This window comes from Cyanistes caeruleus, chromosome 6 (genome assembly GCF_971803275.1).
Source record: "Cyanistes caeruleus chromosome 6, bCyaCae1.hap1.1, whole genome shotgun sequence".
Classification (NCBI taxonomy): domain Eukaryota; kingdom Metazoa; phylum Chordata; class Aves; order Passeriformes; family Paridae; genus Cyanistes; species Cyanistes caeruleus.
This window is the reverse complement of record NC_141706.1, coordinates 20,871,395-20,889,093: the sequence shown is the minus strand read 5'-3', so window position 1 is coordinate 20,889,093 and position 17,699 is coordinate 20,871,395. Positions and strand designations below refer to the sequence as shown.

Sequence of the window (17,699 nt, the reverse complement as noted above, 5' to 3'; positions counted from 1 at the left end):
AAAAGAAGGCAGTTAGCCATTACAGACAGACAGCACAGGAGAGTCTTTTGGGCATTTACTGGTCAGCTAGGATCATACATGCAGGCACATTTCAGGAAAACATGAATTACAAGAACAGTAATCTATTTTCCTTCAAATGCACTCTGTGGAATGATCAGGCTGGGCTACTGCCTTGAAAGCCAGCTCCAAAATGGTCCCTCCAACACCACATGTCAAGACTTACAGTACTCAGCATGGCAAGGTGCTGGATGGTCAAAGGAGTGCTCCTGCTCTAGCGCTGCCTGAATCTCTCGCCTGGCTGCGCCACAATGGCAGCTAGAGGCCCCCATATCACACAAGTTCACTTGGTACAATATGCTCTTTGTGGGAGCCCCTTAAAATGACAATCTCAGGCCCCCATACTCTCGGAGACAAATGCAAATGCCCCTTTCCCAAATTTGCAAGAGATCAGTGCTCACAGAAAAGTCTCTTCTCTGATAATCTTGGAGCAAGCTTTACCAACAGCTTTCTACCAGGGCAATTCTTCTTCTACACTAACATCCAATGCTTGAAGATTGGCCATCTCCAGCTCCAGGATGGAATCATCACCTCTGCCTGCAACAGTCTTAAATTACAACCCTTGGGGAGGTGAACAGAGCCTCGTGCGGCACAGCAAAGCACAGACCACCAGCAACAACAATGAAAGAAACTGTGACTCACTTGTATACAGGCCTGTGGACCTTCCTTCTCCTTCTGTCTTGTTATCAGCTGCTACAGCAAATACTGTGAAGTTGTACAGTGTCCCAGGGATTAACTCAGTAATTTCTGCTCTGGTGTCACTGGATGTCCAGTTCTTCACAAATGTATCATTTGCAACCTCTATCCTGTATGTGTAGGGGTCGGAAGTGCTGTCATCCACCACCCATTTTAAGATGACAGAAGTCACACCAATGGATTCTGCCGTGAGATCAACAACTGGGCTGGGCCCTGTGAAAGGAAAAGCAACCACCTGTCAAAAACAGAAATAAAGAAAGAAGAGCCACAACCACATTTCCCTATTCCACACAGAATAAGCAACACTTGTAGACAAGCATAATTTCCCTGTTTCAGGCATTTCCACTGAGGCATCTCTGGAAAGGTGATAGGAGCTTTGGGAGATACTCTATTTGATTTCATATGCAACAATTACTTGTTACCACAGTGGTTTTCCAGACAGAGAAACAGATGGAGATCAGGGAAGGAAACAGTCCAAGCTGATCTTGATCTCTTAACTCAAAATCATGCCCACGAGTCTTAATATGAGACCCTCAGCCTAAACTCTTCTCAATATCAGGACAAAGAAATGGGCTGCTTGAGCAGGTCTAACAGCTTATCAGCACCTTAGGGGGCTGCGTCTGCAAGCCCAACTCAGCACCAATTCCAGACAGACAAAACTCACCTCAGGCAACTTAGACAAGCTTATAGACTCAGCAGCAGCTCCAAGACACACTCTTCCAAACTGATTTGTAGGGACATTGCCTGTTCTCTTTCTAGCATTTCTGAGCTACATGCAAAAGCAGTGTCTGCTCCTAGCCCATCTATCTGGTCTGGGAAAAGGGTGTCCTGGCACCAAGCCGACAAAATTGGCACCACACTTGACAATGCAACCCTAGGAAGTGAGTCAGCCACAGCCCACAGGACCCTCAGGCCCCAGACTCTGCAAAGAACTCAAAGCAATTTTTAAGAACAAAAAACCTCAGTGACCATGGCACCACATCCTTGCACATCATAGCTTTTGTAAGTGGGAGCACAACCCACTCTGAGAGGTGCTGTGAGGGATCTACTCAGCCCTCAAGTATAAAGGAAAAGTCATGCTGTGGTACCAGCAGGGTCTCTACATAGTCTCAGGCAGATATGCTGATGAAATCACCTGATTTACAGGTGGCACATGCAAGCACAGAGATGATTTCAGTCCTTTTGCAAAAACTGCAGTTGCAGTCATTGCATGCTGCATTTATGCACACACACAGCTGGAGCAAAAAAGCAACGTCACAACGAGAAAGAGGATGAAGCTGGAAACCCAAAAGTAAGAAAGCAGGGCAATTTGCTACAGACAGCATGGTTACTTGCAATTGGAGGCACCATTTCCTTACTTGTATACAGGTCTATGGACCTTCCTTCTCCTTCTGTCATGTTATCAGCTGCTACAGCAAATACTGTGAAGTTGTACAGGCTCCCAGGGATTAACTCAGTAATTTCTGCTCTGGTGTCACTGGATGTCCAGTTCTTCACAAATGTACCATTTGCAACCTCTATCCTGTATGTGTAGTGGTTGGAAGCGCTGTCATCCACCACCCATTTTAAGATGACAGAAGTCACACCAATGGATTCTGCCTTGAGATCAACAACTGGGCTGGGCCCTGTGAAAGGCAAAGCAACAACTCGTTAACCTGCAAGAACAGCTGCTCACAGACATGGAAACAAGAAACACAGCCACACCAGGGCTGCACTTCCCTCACACCACTCAGGGTCCAGAGGGCAGGAGGCACCCCAACAACATCACCAGGCATCTCTGGAGACTGTTGCACCAGTGGGCAGCTAAGAGAGGACTGATGACAAGCCATTCTGAGTGACATTTACCTTCCTTTGACAGCCCAAAGGAGAAGCTTTGGTCACCACTGAAGCAGAGCTCCCAGGGAACCCAGACAAGTGGACAGGAAAGGGATGGGTATGGCTGGAAAGGCAGGCAATTTCAGTTTGGTTTATCAGTTGGTTTTTAGTTTGTTGTGTGGAGTTGTTGTGGAGGATTTTTTGTTTTACGGTGGGGAGTTAGGGAGTTTGCTGTTTAATAAGTAAATGAATAAATCAGGGCTATGGTTCTGCTATACATGAACCACTCATTCTTAGCATCTGGCCCAGGTAAGGCTCCTATTAAATTACAACCTCAGGAGGGTGGGCAGAGCCTGGTCTTGCACAGCAAAGCACAGACCACCAACCCACTGGAATACAAAAAACTGTGACTTACTTGTATACAGTTTTATGGAACTTCCCTCTCCTTCTGTCTCATTATCAGCTGCTACAGCAAATACTGTGAAGTTGTACAGGCTCCCAGGGATTAACTCAGTAATTTCTGCTTTGGTTTCATTGGATGTCAGGTTCTTCAGAGGTGTATCATTTGTACCATTTACAACCTCTATCCTGTATGTGTAGGTGTTGGAAGCGTTGTCATTCACCATCCATTTTAAGATGACAGAAGTCACACCAATTTCTGCCTTGAGATCATGAACCCGGCTGGGCCCTGTGAAAGGCAAGACAACAACCTGTTAGCCTGCAAGAACAGCTGCTCACAGACATGGACACAAGAAGCACATCCACATCAGGTCTTCACTAGGCAGCTATAAGATGCCTGAAGACAAATCATTCTGAGGGTCATTCATCTCCCCTTGACACCCCAAAATGTTAGCACAGGCCATCACAGTGATTGAACTCCTAAGACTTCCCTTGGGAAACCAGATGTGGGCAGGAAAGCAATTGAGTGGAATGGAATACTAACTTAGAAGGGACCTGCAACTACCTGCATCCAACTACCTGACCACCTCATGCCTTATGAAAAGTTAAAGTTTATTACTGAGAGTATTGTCCAGATGTCGCAAATACAGAATGGCTTGGGGGCACTGACCACCTCTCTAGGAAGTGTAATCCAGTGTTTGAACCCCCTGTCAGTAAAGAAATGCTTCCTAATGTCAAGCCTAAACCTCCCCTGAGGCAGCTTTGAACTATTCCCACTCATCATATCCCTGGACACTGGAGAATAGAGATCAGCCTCTCCCTCTGCAATTCCCCTCCTCAGTAAGCTGAGGAGAACAATGAGGTCACCCCTCAGCCTCCTTTTCTTCAAACTAGATAAGCTCAAAGCCCTCAGCTGCTCCTTACAAGACAGGCCTTCTAGCCCTTTTACCAACTTTCTCCCCCTTCTCTACAGGCATTCAAGGACCTTCACATCCCTCTTCAATTGTGGGGCCCAGAACTACACCCTGTACACATTCAACTCCTGCATCCATACCTTTGACAAACATGTTGAGCAGCCCTAGGATTGAGCCCTGAGGACAGCACTGGTGACTGCTCACCAGCCAGACACAACTCCACTCACTGGAACCCTGGGGGTCCTGCCCTGCAGCCAGCTCCTCACCCAGCACACCATGAATCCCCTCATCCCACAGCTGGACAACTTGTCCAGAAGGATGCTGTGAGAAACACTACCGAAAATCTCACTAAAATGCAGATAAACTACATTCACCACTTTCCCTTTCCTACTGGGTGGGTGACCCTACCAGAGAAAGAAGAAATTAATTAAATGGGACTTTCCCTTTGTGACCTGTGTCAATGGCACCTGATGACTGCACTGTTCTTTAAATGCCTTTCAACAGTACTCAGTACAATTTTCTCCAGGAACTGAGGTTGGTCTAACAGCCCTGCAGGTTCCTGGCTCTTTCCTCCCACGCTCCTGGTCAACAGGAATAACAGAGACCTCCCCGGGCTCCCAAGGCCTTTGGTAGCTGATGGAGAGGGGTCCTGCTCTAACACCAGTGAGATGCTTCTGTATTCAGGGATGAATCCCAACAGGCCCCATGGACTCGTGAACATTCAGCTGATACAGGTGGTCTCTCACAGTTTCAGTGTCCACAAGGGGAAAGCCACTGTCCCAGCACTCAAGGGCCTCCAGCTCTGGGGACTGGGCAGGCCAAGGCCGATCAGTACCACCAAAATCCGAGGCAAAATACACATTGAATGCCTCTGCTTCAACCCTGTTAGACAGGTGACCATCTTCAACAAGGATGAGCCCAATCTTTTCTTTAGACTTCCTCTTGCTGCTAATGTATTTCAAAAAGCCTTTCCTGTTATTTGAAACAGCACTGTCCGGTTTCAACTGTAATTGAGCTCTGGCCCTTGGTGTCTTCTCCCTGCATAGGCAAACCACAGCTCTGTAATCCCCCTGAGAAGCCTGGCCTCACTGTCAGAGCTAATACAATTTTGTCACCCCCTTGAAGCTCCACAAGGAATTCCCTGCTCATCAAAGCTGGTTTTCTCTCCCAATTGCTTGACTTTTGACATAGCGAAGTTGTCTGTTCATGTGCTTCTAAAAGGCAGTTCTTAAAACCTGAGCGGCACTCGTGGATTCCTAAGCCCTCAAAAGCAGATCCCCAGGGTAGGCTGCTAAGTAGTGCCATGAATAGCTTAAAATTTGCTCTCCTGGAGTCCAGGGTAGCAACTCTGCTGTCTCTTTTTATTCATTACACTGTAAATTTGAAACTCAGTCATTTAATGATCACCATAGCCAAGTCAGCCACCTACCATCTCTCAAGAGTCCTACTCTATTCACGAACACCAACTCTAGGAGGGCATCCTTCCTAGCTGGCTCACTATTTGTGACAAGAAATTATCTCCAACATGAAGAGATAGGAGGACAAAAATGGAGAGGAAGCAAGGTGGATGATGTTTGCCTACTTTTTCTTAGTAAAAGCAAAGATGTATTTCTTCCAGACCTAAAGATCCCATTGCTTACCAGATGTACCAGATTAGGCTCTAGGAATAAGACATCAGATCTATACACACAAGAGCTTTACATTTTAGCCCTGAGGCAGTTAGGAAGAGCTCTGAGCTGTCCACCAGCAACAACAATGAAAGAAACTGTGACTCACTTGTATACAGGCTTGTGGACCTTCCTTCTCCTTCTGTCATGTTATCAGCTGCTACAGCAAATACTGTGAAGTTGTACAGGCTCCCAGGGATTAACTCAGTAATTTCTGCTTTGGTTTCATTGGATGTCAGGTTCTTCAGAGGTGTACCATTTGTACCATTTACAACCTCTGTCCTGTATGTGTAGTGGTTGGAAGCGCTGTCATCCACCACCCATTTTAAGATGACAGAAGTCACACCAATGGATTCTGCCTTGAGATCAACAACCGGGCTGGGCCCTGTGAAAGGCAAAGCAACAACTCGTTAACCTGCAAGAACAGCTGCTCACAGACATGGAAACAAGAAACACAGCCACATCAGGGCTGCACTTCCCTCACACCACTCAGGGTCCAGAGGGCAGGAGGCACCCCAACAACATCACCAGGCATCTCTGGAGACTGTTGCACCAGTGGGCAGCTAAGAGAGGACTGATGACAAGCCATTCTGAGTGACATTTACCTTCCTTTGACAGCCCAAAGGAGAAGCTTTGGTCACCACTGAAGCAGAGCTCCCAGGGAACCCAGACAAGTGGACAGGAAAGGGATGGGTATGGCTGGAAAGGCAGGCAATTTCAGTTTGGTTTATCAGTTGGTTTTTAGTTTGTTGTGTGGAGTTGTTGTGGAGGATTTTTTGTTTTACGGTGGGGAGTTAGGGAGTTTGCTGCTTAATAAGTTAATAAATAAATCAGGGCTATGGTTCTGCTATACATGAACCACTCATTCTTAGCATCTGGCCCAGTTAAGGCTCCTATTAAATTACAACCTCAGGAGGGTGGGCAGAACCTGGTCCTGCACAGCAAAGCACAGACCAACAACCAACAGCAATGCAAGAAACTGTGACTCACTTGTATACAGGCTTATGGATACTCCTTCTGTCTCATTATCAGCTGCTACAGCAAATACTGTGAAGTTGTACAGGCTCCCAGGGATTAACTCAGTAATTTCTGCTTTGGTTTCATTGGATGTCAGGTTCTTCAGAGGTGTATCATTTGTACCATTTACAACCTCTATCCTGTATGTGTAGTGGTTGGAAGCGCTGTCATCCACCACCCATTTTAAGATGACAGAAGTCACACCAATGGATTCTGCCTTGAGATCAGAAATTGGGCTGGATCCTATGAAAAGAGAAAAAAAAAATTAACCTACAGGAGTATTTGCTGACAAACATTCAGCTCCTTCCTGCCATAAGAGTCTCTGTAAAACAGAAATCAGACTGGGAGAACAACCAAGCAACCTTTCTCTACTGCACGGCACACTTGCAAGCTCTGCCACCTACGCCATCTCCTCAAGCTTCACTTCACCTCAAGCAATAAAAGCTGTCTAGATGCAGCAGTGCTTTCTGTGCTGCCTCAGCTGTGAGCTTTATGCAGTGTGCTGAGGAAGACTGGGACACACAAGACACTTCCATTTTTTTCCTAAACTGGATATCCCAAAGAGAGGAGCCTTCCTAGCTGCAAGATTCACATACCTCTCCTATACATTCATGACACAGAACATTCTGTACTAGGAAGAGGACTTCAGCTGCACCCCATCCCTTATGCATTTCAAATCTGTATGTCACAGTGAGCTGAACTGTTAACCTGTAACCTAAAAAGCCATAATAAGCAGGGAAGGGAGCCCAAGACTAACATGGATAAAACTATTCCAAGGCCATGCAGCAATCACAGTATGAAAATGCACTCCCAGTCAGGTGTGCAGACGCATTTCTTGGCCTCAACTGCAGTAAAGTAGCTGGATCCATGGCCCTGCAATGCTCACACTCTGAACAAGAGTTCAGTCATAAAATGCTATCACAACACTCAAGTGCAAAACACCCCGAAGATTCACATCCCAGTAACATTGCAAGCCACAAATGTGTTACGGTGAGATCACCTCTTGTCTCATCAGCGAGTAATGCGGCCCTGATCACTCTTCCACCTGCAGAGGTTCTGTTCCCACTTGCAGAGTTTACTGACAAATCATCATTACTACTGGCTGCTGGTTCTGCAGTTACATGTTTTGAGCTGCAATCCTCAGTGCCTGAAAGAAGAACACAAAACTCTGTCTTTACAAAACTTCTGGACTTCCCATTTGTGGAAGTACAGTCAGTTACAGATATCATGCACAGATCCACAGTCACTTCTGTTTTCCCAGTTCTACAGAAACCTCACTGCACATTTCCTGGTTTAACCACTTTTCCTGGTTTCACCTCTTAACTTCTGTGAGATTATTTGAACTAGATTCAAGTGATTGCCGCTTTATTTCAGCCATCCGCTGAGTCTACACATGGGTTGGATGAAAGCTATAAGACCTCTCTTTTTGGTACAATTTTGCTTGAAAGCAGTTAAAACAACATGCAGCCACACCGTGTGTGCATGTGTTTTCTGCATGTATTATCAGAAGTTTTGTTTAACCTGGCATAGCAATTTTGTCTCTCCCCCTCAGCATATTCCCCTCTTCCCCTCTCATATTCCCACAACGTGCTCCCACATGTAAGGAAGAAACACGGCTCTATACCTAGAGCCAGAAATATTAGATCAATTTACAGGCCGAAGCATAGAAAGAGTTAATTCAGATTCTAAAATTTAAAGGCTAACTCACTTAAGTCTGATGTTCGTTATTAAGGTAGAACTTACTTGCACACTCTTTCAGAAATTTCTGCCGCACGAAAATATGTTATCTTGGCCAGTACAGCAGTTCTAGACCCACTTCAGAAATTCTTTAAAGGCATCACTTTGTGTGTCTTTTGGTTTTGGGGTTTCTTTGGCTTTTATTGCCTGTAAGTGTATTTTCCTATCTTTCAAATTACACTACACCTGCACCTGATTTTACCAGACCCCTCTACAAACTGAAAAGCAAAGGGAATTAAGTACAGATTTTTATGTTTAAAAAATCCTTAAATGCATTGTAGCTATTAAAGTCACTAAAATAACTGAGTACATATTTTTAACTGCTATTTCTAAAACTTCTTTCCAGGAAGCTTTTTTTTTAATACTTTTCTGGTACTGCTTAATCTTTCTCAAAAGCAACTAAGATAAGGGGAGTTATATTAAAAAAATTTTTAAAAAAAAGCAAGCAACAGAATGATACTTACAAGAAATTGTACATCTGACCTGGAAAACAAAAAGAAATAATAGCAATTAAAATTACTGGAAGCTCAAATAAAATAAGGACTGGTTTAATTAACATGACAGGCAAGAAATCTGTTTTAAAGAGTCCAGATTTTTCAATCTGCAAAAGACACACATAAAATTCTACTGACATAAAAATGACACCAAGAAAATACACCAAAGTAGTAGGGGAAAAAAAAATCTAAGCATGATGGTAAAATGTTTATTTCTACATTCTAAAAAGTTTATATAGTCAACAACAAAAAGCTTGAATAACATAAGCTGGTTATTTTGCACAAATAAATTTATAAACCAAACCTTTAAAATCTTAGTTAAAACACACTTTAGTTAGTATCCTTGAAGCCATCCCACAAAAAAAATGGCAAATGTCAATTAGGTCTTTCTTATTATTAAGATTTTTCCTTTCATCATTTTGCTATATAAACCTTCATATTGCTTCTCACGAAAGGTTTTTCTGCACTTTCTGAAGCAAACACTGGGCAGTCAAAGTTCAAAACACCTGATACATGATCTGAAATCCAGTTTACACAAGTGCATACACCCATAATATATCAGCAGTTGCCATTTAACTGCAGCCTGCAACTCCTCTGCTGGTAATACTGATAAACACACCAGAATTTTGCTTTGAGGATGATTTTTAGTCTTCAAACTTTGTACTTTACTTCCAAATAGCCATTTCCCTTCTTGCTGGTGTGAGAATTGGCCCATAAATTGTCATATTCATGTCTCTCGAGGTGGCACCACAGAATGATGCTTAAAGGAGTGAAGTAAAAGCTCCAGACTGAGGTCAGTAGGAAGCAGTCTTATTTAAAGCACTTGGAACTTTTGTTTTCCCTGCCCCCATCCAATTTCTTAGCTGTTAGTGCAATTCCATGAGCTAACTCAAAACAAGCAGCTATCCCACAATACCCTAATGTAATGCTTGAATCCCAAATCACTCATTCTCCCCAAGGTGTCATGTTGCTGGTGCCACAAGGAGCTCCAGCAGCAGTAGCCCCTTGCACAGGTCCAAGCAGACACACCCTCAAAAAGTAGTCACAAAACACCATTAACTCTTATTCCTGTGATGGTCTCAGTGCCCCAGTAAGGAGAGTTTGGGCAGTCTTAGGCAAAAAAAGCATCAAAGACCTAATGCCTGGTCTTCTGAAGCACAGCCCTACAGACAACGCAGAACACAACAGACATGACATGGGATGCAGATGTCTTACATACAAGTGTGAGGCTCCTCCTCAAGCTGAGCTTTTGAGAGCTTAGCCAAACTGCAAGGCTATTTAGGAAGTGAGAAAATATTTGCTTGCACTTCGGTCAAGAGTACTTCTGCATTCCTCCACAAAGTGCCTGAGGAAGAAGAGCTCAAGAAGGAAACAGCCACTCTGAAGACACTCCGCTCTGCTGTGCAGTGTCCAGAGTACAACAGCTAAGCTGTATGGAAACAGCTGCTAAATAGTGAGCAAGAGATGAGATCCCCTGAAATGCAAGGCAATCTACAAGAAAAGCCAAAATGATGTCATGCTCATTAAGAAAGGGAATTCACAAGAAGAACAAAATCAACAAGAAACACCACAGGGCTAAGCTTCAGCGATTTCTACAGCTCTACAGACAGAATCAAGAGCCTGACATCATTCACAACCCATCATCCTTCAGTTACTTTCTCTTCTGTAGAAGTGCCTGAAAATAAACTTCCTCATCTCCTTCTCCACAAATTTTGAGTTAGGGTCACAGCATCCTTCCTGAGCAACAGGAACAACATTGTATGTATTATATGACTGTGAAACAGGTATGCCACTAGCAAATACCCTGAACCCCTCATTTTTACCATCCTATTTCTTCCCTGCCAGCTCAAACAAGGAACATGTTGATTCCTGTTTTATGGGCATCTGATCAATTGGCAAATGATCAAGTTATTAGAAATTTGGCTGTGCTGTCACATGTGGGTTTTATTAAGGATGCTCGAACAATCTCAAAAAGGAAAGTTACACTAAAATTCCTGACACATGATTAATGAACTGCATCCCATCATTCTACTTGCTTATCATACCCTGGCAATACTCCCTCAAAATACCCTTCTGACTTTCCAGAACCCTATGTGCAAAATCAAATTCAAAAAAATCACATCCTGCTGGCAGCAAGCAGGCCTCCTTCTGAGACTCAAAACCATACAAAACAAATGATCCCATTCCCAAGCATCAGCCTGCCTGACTCAGTCACTCTGTGCTGTATTTTTCAACATCAGTCATGAACCAAACTGTTCTCTAACCTGATGTTATTACTTAGAATTTACACAAAGCATTTGTTTATAATTTCAGAGGATATTTGCACCGAACACCTGATTCTCCTTGTGTTTGCATTTAATACATCATGAGCTCTGCCACCTCTGCTTTTCTTTCTCAATGACACAAATCTCTATTACTCATATATACAGTTGGTAATTTTTTTAACTGTTATGGAGCTTTGGGTAGGGGTGGAACATCCTTAACCAAGAAAAGACAGCAAAATGCTAAATACTGACCATTTCAACTGAAAAACAGGAGAGAAATGTATACACAAACCCATCACTGTCATCAACTATGGCAAACAAATTTTTTCGTGTGTCATACAGCCATGCTTAGGGCCTGATCAAAGGCTGTAGGTTCCAGAGGAGCTGAGGAATTCATTTGTACTTGTGCAAGGTCTGTCCTGTGCTCCTTGTGTGAGCAGTTTACAACTGACCAGGAGCTGGTGGGGTGTGATACATACAGAATTCAGCACCATCCTCCTCAGACATACACTGGGTTGCCTAACTCATTACTCATGAGGCATCAGTCTCATGAGTAATCTTACCCAGGAAGAATTAAGGTATGGTGCAGGAAAACTTCTTAAGAAATAGTAAGTGACTGAGAAGACCAAATATCACTGATAATTGATAACTCAGAGTAAGAAATTTTCAGGAGCAGGATTTAAAACATGCCAGCTCTACATATACACTGGAGAGCCACAGGGAAGGCAGCAGTGCAGGACTTCAGCTCAGCCCAGCTCTGCTGCCAAACTGTGCCCTCTAATGGAGTTGGGGTTCCTGCTCTGGGGAAAACCCTTGTGGACAGCAGCTCATCTACCTGCTCCAGTTTTCAAAACAAACAGCATGGTTTGGTTTATGTAAATATAAAGTAAGGCTGGCTAAACAGTCAAAGAGAGCAAACCAAAAAAATCTTCGCCAAAAAAACCCTAAACCACAAATCCTTTCCACGAACACCACTTGAGGTTGCTGCTTACTGTTTCTGGTGTGCTCAGCAGTGTGTGGCTTGTGGCTCAGATGCCAAAAAACAGGGAATTAATCGCACCCCTCTCAAAGCCGATGATCTTCCAAGCACGTACCTTTGGATCTTATCATCTCCATCCATCCATCTTCTCAGGTTTGGAGCAGTTCTACAAAATACCACCAAGCTATCACAGTGGTCTCCAAAATGCTTCTCAACACCCTTTCACCAAAGCAGCAGCATAATTAAGATCACTGCCCCACTAGGCAGTACCCCTGACCTCACACCCTTTTCTCCCCGCTCTATGCCCACCTATGATTAGTTGTCCCACTCGTATAGCTGTGGGCTTCAGGACAAGCCACCACACAGCACCATTGTGATGGTTCTATGACCCCAGGCACGGCTTTGCTGATGCTCTCAGCCACCACCACTCAGCCACCAAACATTAACCAGCAAAGACGCAGTAATTTGGCCACTTACAGATCCCTCTCTCACCTCTGATATTTCCTACTTAGCACAGACTTATTCAGGAAGCATTCCCACAGAAAGCTTTTACTCAAGGTCACACAAAGTAAGTGAAAATCAAAATCAGGAAGCCCCACAGTAATGTAAATGCCCAAGTATTGCATCCACAGAATGAGCAATAGTTGCTGTTTTGCTAGGATTTTCAAGGTATCGCCTGCTATTCCACCTGGGGACATCTTTCCCCTTCCCTGGGAGTGCAAAGTCTAAATCAGCTGAGAGTGACACCCTTCTGCTGGAGACTGTTGTCCTGCAGGAAGACAAGGTGGGTTTTGGAAAGATTAAATGTTTCTGCCTCTTGAAACCCATCTCAGGGCTGTTCCATCTCATTCATTTCCATATTATTTCCAAATTAATGAAGTTTGTAGGCTTACAGCACTGGGCAAGAAGAATGAGTTCACCTGAGTTGGGGCACAGATCTGTGTGCTTAAACCTGCATGAACCTAGATGAAGTAACATGCCTTATCTGGACAATGTGTGGGTTCTGGGGTGGAAAAAATACCATACTGGAAAATGAGTTAAAATATACTTGGGTAACATAATTGCCCTATTTTCCAATTCATTTATAAAATGTCATAAACCTTCAACTCCAAAGAATTGCTCTGCATTTAAGCAGAAAACTTCAAGTGCAAATCATTACACTATTACAAAACACAGAATCATCAAGGCTGGAAGAGACCTTCAAGATCATCCAGTAACCTGTCAAAGCAGCACCACCACAGTCACCCCTGAACCATATTCTCAAGTACCACATCCAAACGCCGCTTGCACACCTCCTGACAGCCTTTAATTTACACAAAGATGTGCCAAGCCAAGAAAAGCAGTTGTTTTCCCCTGTGTTTACTGTCCAACAAGGAAAAAGTGTGGATAAATGTGGATAAAGCCTGTGTGCTGAAGGAGCGCTAAGATAACACTTCAGTTACCAATTCCAGTGGCATTTGTGGACACTTAGACCTCCTGTATCAGGGCCCTACTAGTGAAGGAGGAAATAATCAACAGGAGACTAAGTCAGAAGCTAACATTCAGTTATGTTACATAGTTTCATGGAAGAAACTATGAGTTTGGGGTTGGTTTTCTTTTTTCCCCCTTTCTAGTGTATATTTACTCTGCTAAACTCACTTTGACTGTAGTCCATAACAATTCTCTGTTTTTTCTTGTTTTTTTCATTCAAATTAAATCTAGATGATCTCAATTACATGATGCATTCACTTCCAATGAAAAATGGAAAATATGCTGCAGCAAGTGTCAATTCTACCTGTTTTCCCTCTGGTAGTTCATGCAAATACTCACAGCCCAGACACAAAAAACCACAGAATGTTTGCTGTAAGTGGGTTTATCCCAGAGTAAAAAAGCTCAAATTTTAGAAACAGCACTAAGTTTTTACAAGATGTTTGGAGTCTTCTTTTAACCCTAAATGAGCAGCTCTCCTAATGAGCCTGCACAGGACCAGATGGAGATGCAGAACTCAGAGGACAGAAACATGAGCTGGTGTTTGTTAACTTGGTGGGGCTGGACCCTCCTAGGCCAGGCTGTTGTATTAGGGAGCTGTGCAGAACCCTGAAACAGCCACACAAATGTGCACAGGCTATTTTGAGCTGTTATGCAGTTATGTGAAAGAGGAAAGACTATTTCCACTTTGCATTTATTCATATTTTGCCCCTGACATTTCTAAATTCTGACTTCCCTGAAGCAAACCTTTCTGCAAAGGGAGATCAAATAGAATTTTTTTTCACTGGCTTTTATGAAAACATATGAGGACATTCTAGTCTGTGCAGCACCTCCAATGAACTAAAAATGCTGTGGAAGACAAAGCCTTGTAAGAAAACCAAGATGAAACACCAAAAAAGATATTTGTGATAACACATACTGGAGCAAGCTCTTTTTTCCTCTCTCAATTCTTCTGCAAGTATTACCTGTATCTGCTTTTCAGATGGCTAGTCTAGGAGCAAGGAGTTTTCTGGGCAACATATCCAAAATAAAGACAAAAAATACAGACACCAAAACTCAAACATGACAGCATTGCAACTGACAGCTCTCTCACCACTGACCCCAGAGAACATCATTGGATTTACTTCCAGTGTCTTCCAGTTTAAAACATTTAGTTTAAAACACTTCCATGCAGCCCAGTAGCAGTTCTGTTTCTCCCAGACCTCCAGGTCCTGATTAATTGCAGGCATTAAGTGCTGCAGACCACCTCAGAGTAGGATCATTCCTCCAACTGAGGAAACAACAAAACTTCAGCCCAAAGAAAGGCTGCAAAGCTTCAACAAGCTTAAATAATTCACATAAGCCAGTAAGTTGTACATGTAATTCAGAGACCATCCTGCTGAAGGAGGTTCTGAAGAGAACAGTGTGCTTATTTGACAATGGCAAGGAGGAATATTTGAAACCACTAAACCCCAAATTGTTATCTTACTCAAGTTGCATGTCATACTGTGCTGGTTTCACCTGGAGCAGAGTAAATTTTCTCCACAGTGGCTGGTGTGGGGCTGTTTTGGATAGGGTTGTACTTGGTTGTTGGCTGGGGTTAAACCATGACACAGCTGACATGGGTTAAACTGGAGATGGAAGTGCAAGAACAGGGCTTGAACTGGAAAACAACCTCCTCTTCTAAGAGGAACTTCCAGTTAACACTCCAATCTTTTTTCTTTTTTTTTATAACTGAGGAAGCATCAACCTTTATTTTATGTGGACAAGCCACATTCCTGCGTACAGCTCAAGAGCACTATTTTTTCACTCTGAATCATTACTCAGGCACACCCTGGAAGAAGCAGGATATAATGAAAAAAAGGAGAAAGAAAAGAAATATATACCCGGGTGGCAATGACACAACGCTCACTGTCGCCAAGTCAGCAGGGCTGGCCACCCAGGCACCATGGAAAACGCTCACCAGAGCCAGCAGCTGCCTGGCCTTTGTAGCTCAGTCACAAAAAGGAGCAGCATTTCCTGACAGAGCCCTATTTCACATCTGCTCAGCTGAGTGCAGTCAGGCCTCTCAAGTTTCTCTTATCACAACGATATTTCACCATGCTGTGCCAGACACTTTGGACTCTGCAAAGACTTTGCTCAGGGAAGTGTTAAAAAATACTTTACAAGGAGAATAACATTGAGCTGGATTTGGTTTGAGAGTTTTCCAAGTAAAACTAGTTGTAAAGGGATTTTAAAACTCAAAGCTCTAAAGCTCAAAGACAACATCCAGAAAGATTATTTATACTGACAAAAAAAGACCAAATTTTTAATCTATGACACCCTGTCTGGTGGCAGGAGAACCATGGCCTGTGAAAGCCTTCAATCTTGCTCATAGAGCTCAAAACTGTCTTGTTCACACAGAAAACCCTTTCTTTTTGGGGCAGCCTTGATGCTGGTACATACATGTTTTGCTCTTTCCTGCCTTAATTATACACTTTTCTTAATACAGTTTAACATTTTGTCCTTATCAGGGTCCTGAAAACTTCCTAATCCAAAAATCTGTGACTTGTGCAGCTCAGAGAAATCAGCCTGTGAGCGCTGCCCAACACAGACTTCTCAGGCTTCTCACCCTTCATCTCCTCCTTCACGCTCTGTTGCTGTTTATTACCATTCATTTATGCTCCTTCAGGACATTCAGTTCTAACTCCCTGTGAAATGTGCCACTAGAACACAAAACAGATTTTCTGTATGGCACTGCCTTTGCCCTGTAGCTGGGTAAATCTATCCAGAGGGAGGGAGGAAAGCGATCCTCCCTCCCCATCCCCGAACAGCAGCTTTGGAGGAGTAATGCAGTTTGAGACCACAAGAGGCCCCAGTAAAACCATCTAACTTCAACCCAAGTGACTAACAGCAGGGAAATATGCCTTTATGGGAAATTCCCATAAAAGCTGGCATTCTGGAAGGCTAAGGATGACCACATTTAGAGTGTAAAATGTGGATGCAGATGTCAGCATCGCCTCAGATGCAGATTGTGGGAGATAATGACATCGGGCCGAGCTGGCTTGGGCAGGCTCAGCACATCTTCAAGCATCATAAACCTGCCACAAGGCAAGAAATTTCATGCAATAAATTACTGGCTTGACCTTAGACTTTCTTCACAGTGCTTATTTACAACATATCACATCTTCACCTGCACTGGCTTACCGTGAATCTACATTTTTTGAAGGGACCTAAAAGCAAAGTAGCTTGACTTCCTCAAAACAAATGCAAAATGCCTTACAGCTAAAAATGTGACGTGAAACCTTTTCTAGCTCAAAGTAAAGCACAGATCTGGCTCATCTACAAGGATCAGATTATCACAAACACAAACGATTTGATTAAACAATGTTTTCCCGTATGTTGTTTTCACACGCAGCACCATGGGGCTGCAGGGATACCCTTGGGGTTTTGCCTGCAATCGTCAGCCCATTGAATCCTTTAATTAATTTAAACTGTAGCGAAAGACAAATGGACTGCAAGAGTTCAAAACATGTAGTAGTACTCCTGGGAGGGAACAAAAGATCTCATTGTACAGCTCCACCAAGTTCATCTGGGGCTCTTGTAGAGTCTCTCTTTCCCTCCTCTTTGAACAGAAGCTGAATAGAAGCAGAAATGAGAATTGGCTCTGCCATCACCCCAGTGCCAGACTCGTCTCTGTGAATACACTGAGGCTGCATGAGAAGTTATTCACCGACAACAACATGGGCTCTCTCTCATTTACCACTCAAAAGACACGTCTCTCAAAGGTCAACTTCACGGCCATCTGGGAGGACTGGCTATGGTGGAAAAAGGCTGGATGGTGCAGGGTCAGAACCAGAGATCAGATCGGCACTGCAGCCTGAACAGCTGCTAACTTTTTATTCTAGAAAAATAACACCCATGGCTTCGCCCTCCTTCCAAGACACATGAAGGAGTTCCTGCTGACCCGTATATTTGGCGTAGCTCTGATAAGGATGAGGCAGCTGGTAGCTCACTTCAAACTCTTATTTTAAGAGGAAATTGTTTATTACCAGTCTGGAAACACGCTCATTTCAAATACATTGTACATTTTATAACTGTTCAGTGTTTGCTTAGCCTGATATTTCACCTGAAAAAAAGAAAGCAAACCAAACCTAGAAAGCCTTCAAAGCTAAGAGTCAATTTCCCCAATATTTTGGTCATCCTTTGCTTAGGGCAACATCACCACTGACATG

The 17,699-nt window shown here is 43.5% G+C and overlaps 1 protein-coding gene across 11 annotated transcripts in view; it reads right to left on the bottom strand.

Moving 5' to 3' along the window:
- Positions 1-17,699, bottom strand: part of PTPRJ (protein tyrosine phosphatase receptor type J) — a 74,214-nt gene that overhangs the window by 18,628 nt on the left and 37,887 nt on the right. For 6 of the 11 annotated variants that reach the window (XM_086891970.1, XM_086891967.1, XM_086891975.1 and 3 more), the window contains exons 2-8: positions 8,767-8,785; positions 7,566-7,712; positions 6,539-6,808; positions 5,658-5,933; positions 2,984-3,256; positions 2,112-2,378; positions 700-966 (exon numbers count right to left, since the gene is read on the bottom strand). In XM_086891970.1, coding sequence (XP_086748096.1) covers positions 700-966; positions 2,112-2,378; positions 2,984-3,256; positions 5,658-5,933; positions 6,539-6,808; positions 7,566-7,712; positions 8,767-8,785 — 1,519 coding nt within the window. Of the gene's footprint in view, positions 1-699; positions 967-2,111; positions 2,379-2,983; positions 3,257-5,657; positions 5,934-6,538; positions 6,809-7,565; positions 7,734-8,766; positions 8,786-17,699 lie in introns of all 11 variants that reach the window. The other 5 variants (XM_086891974.1, XM_086891968.1, XM_086891972.1 and 2 more) reach the window with 5 other exon arrangements.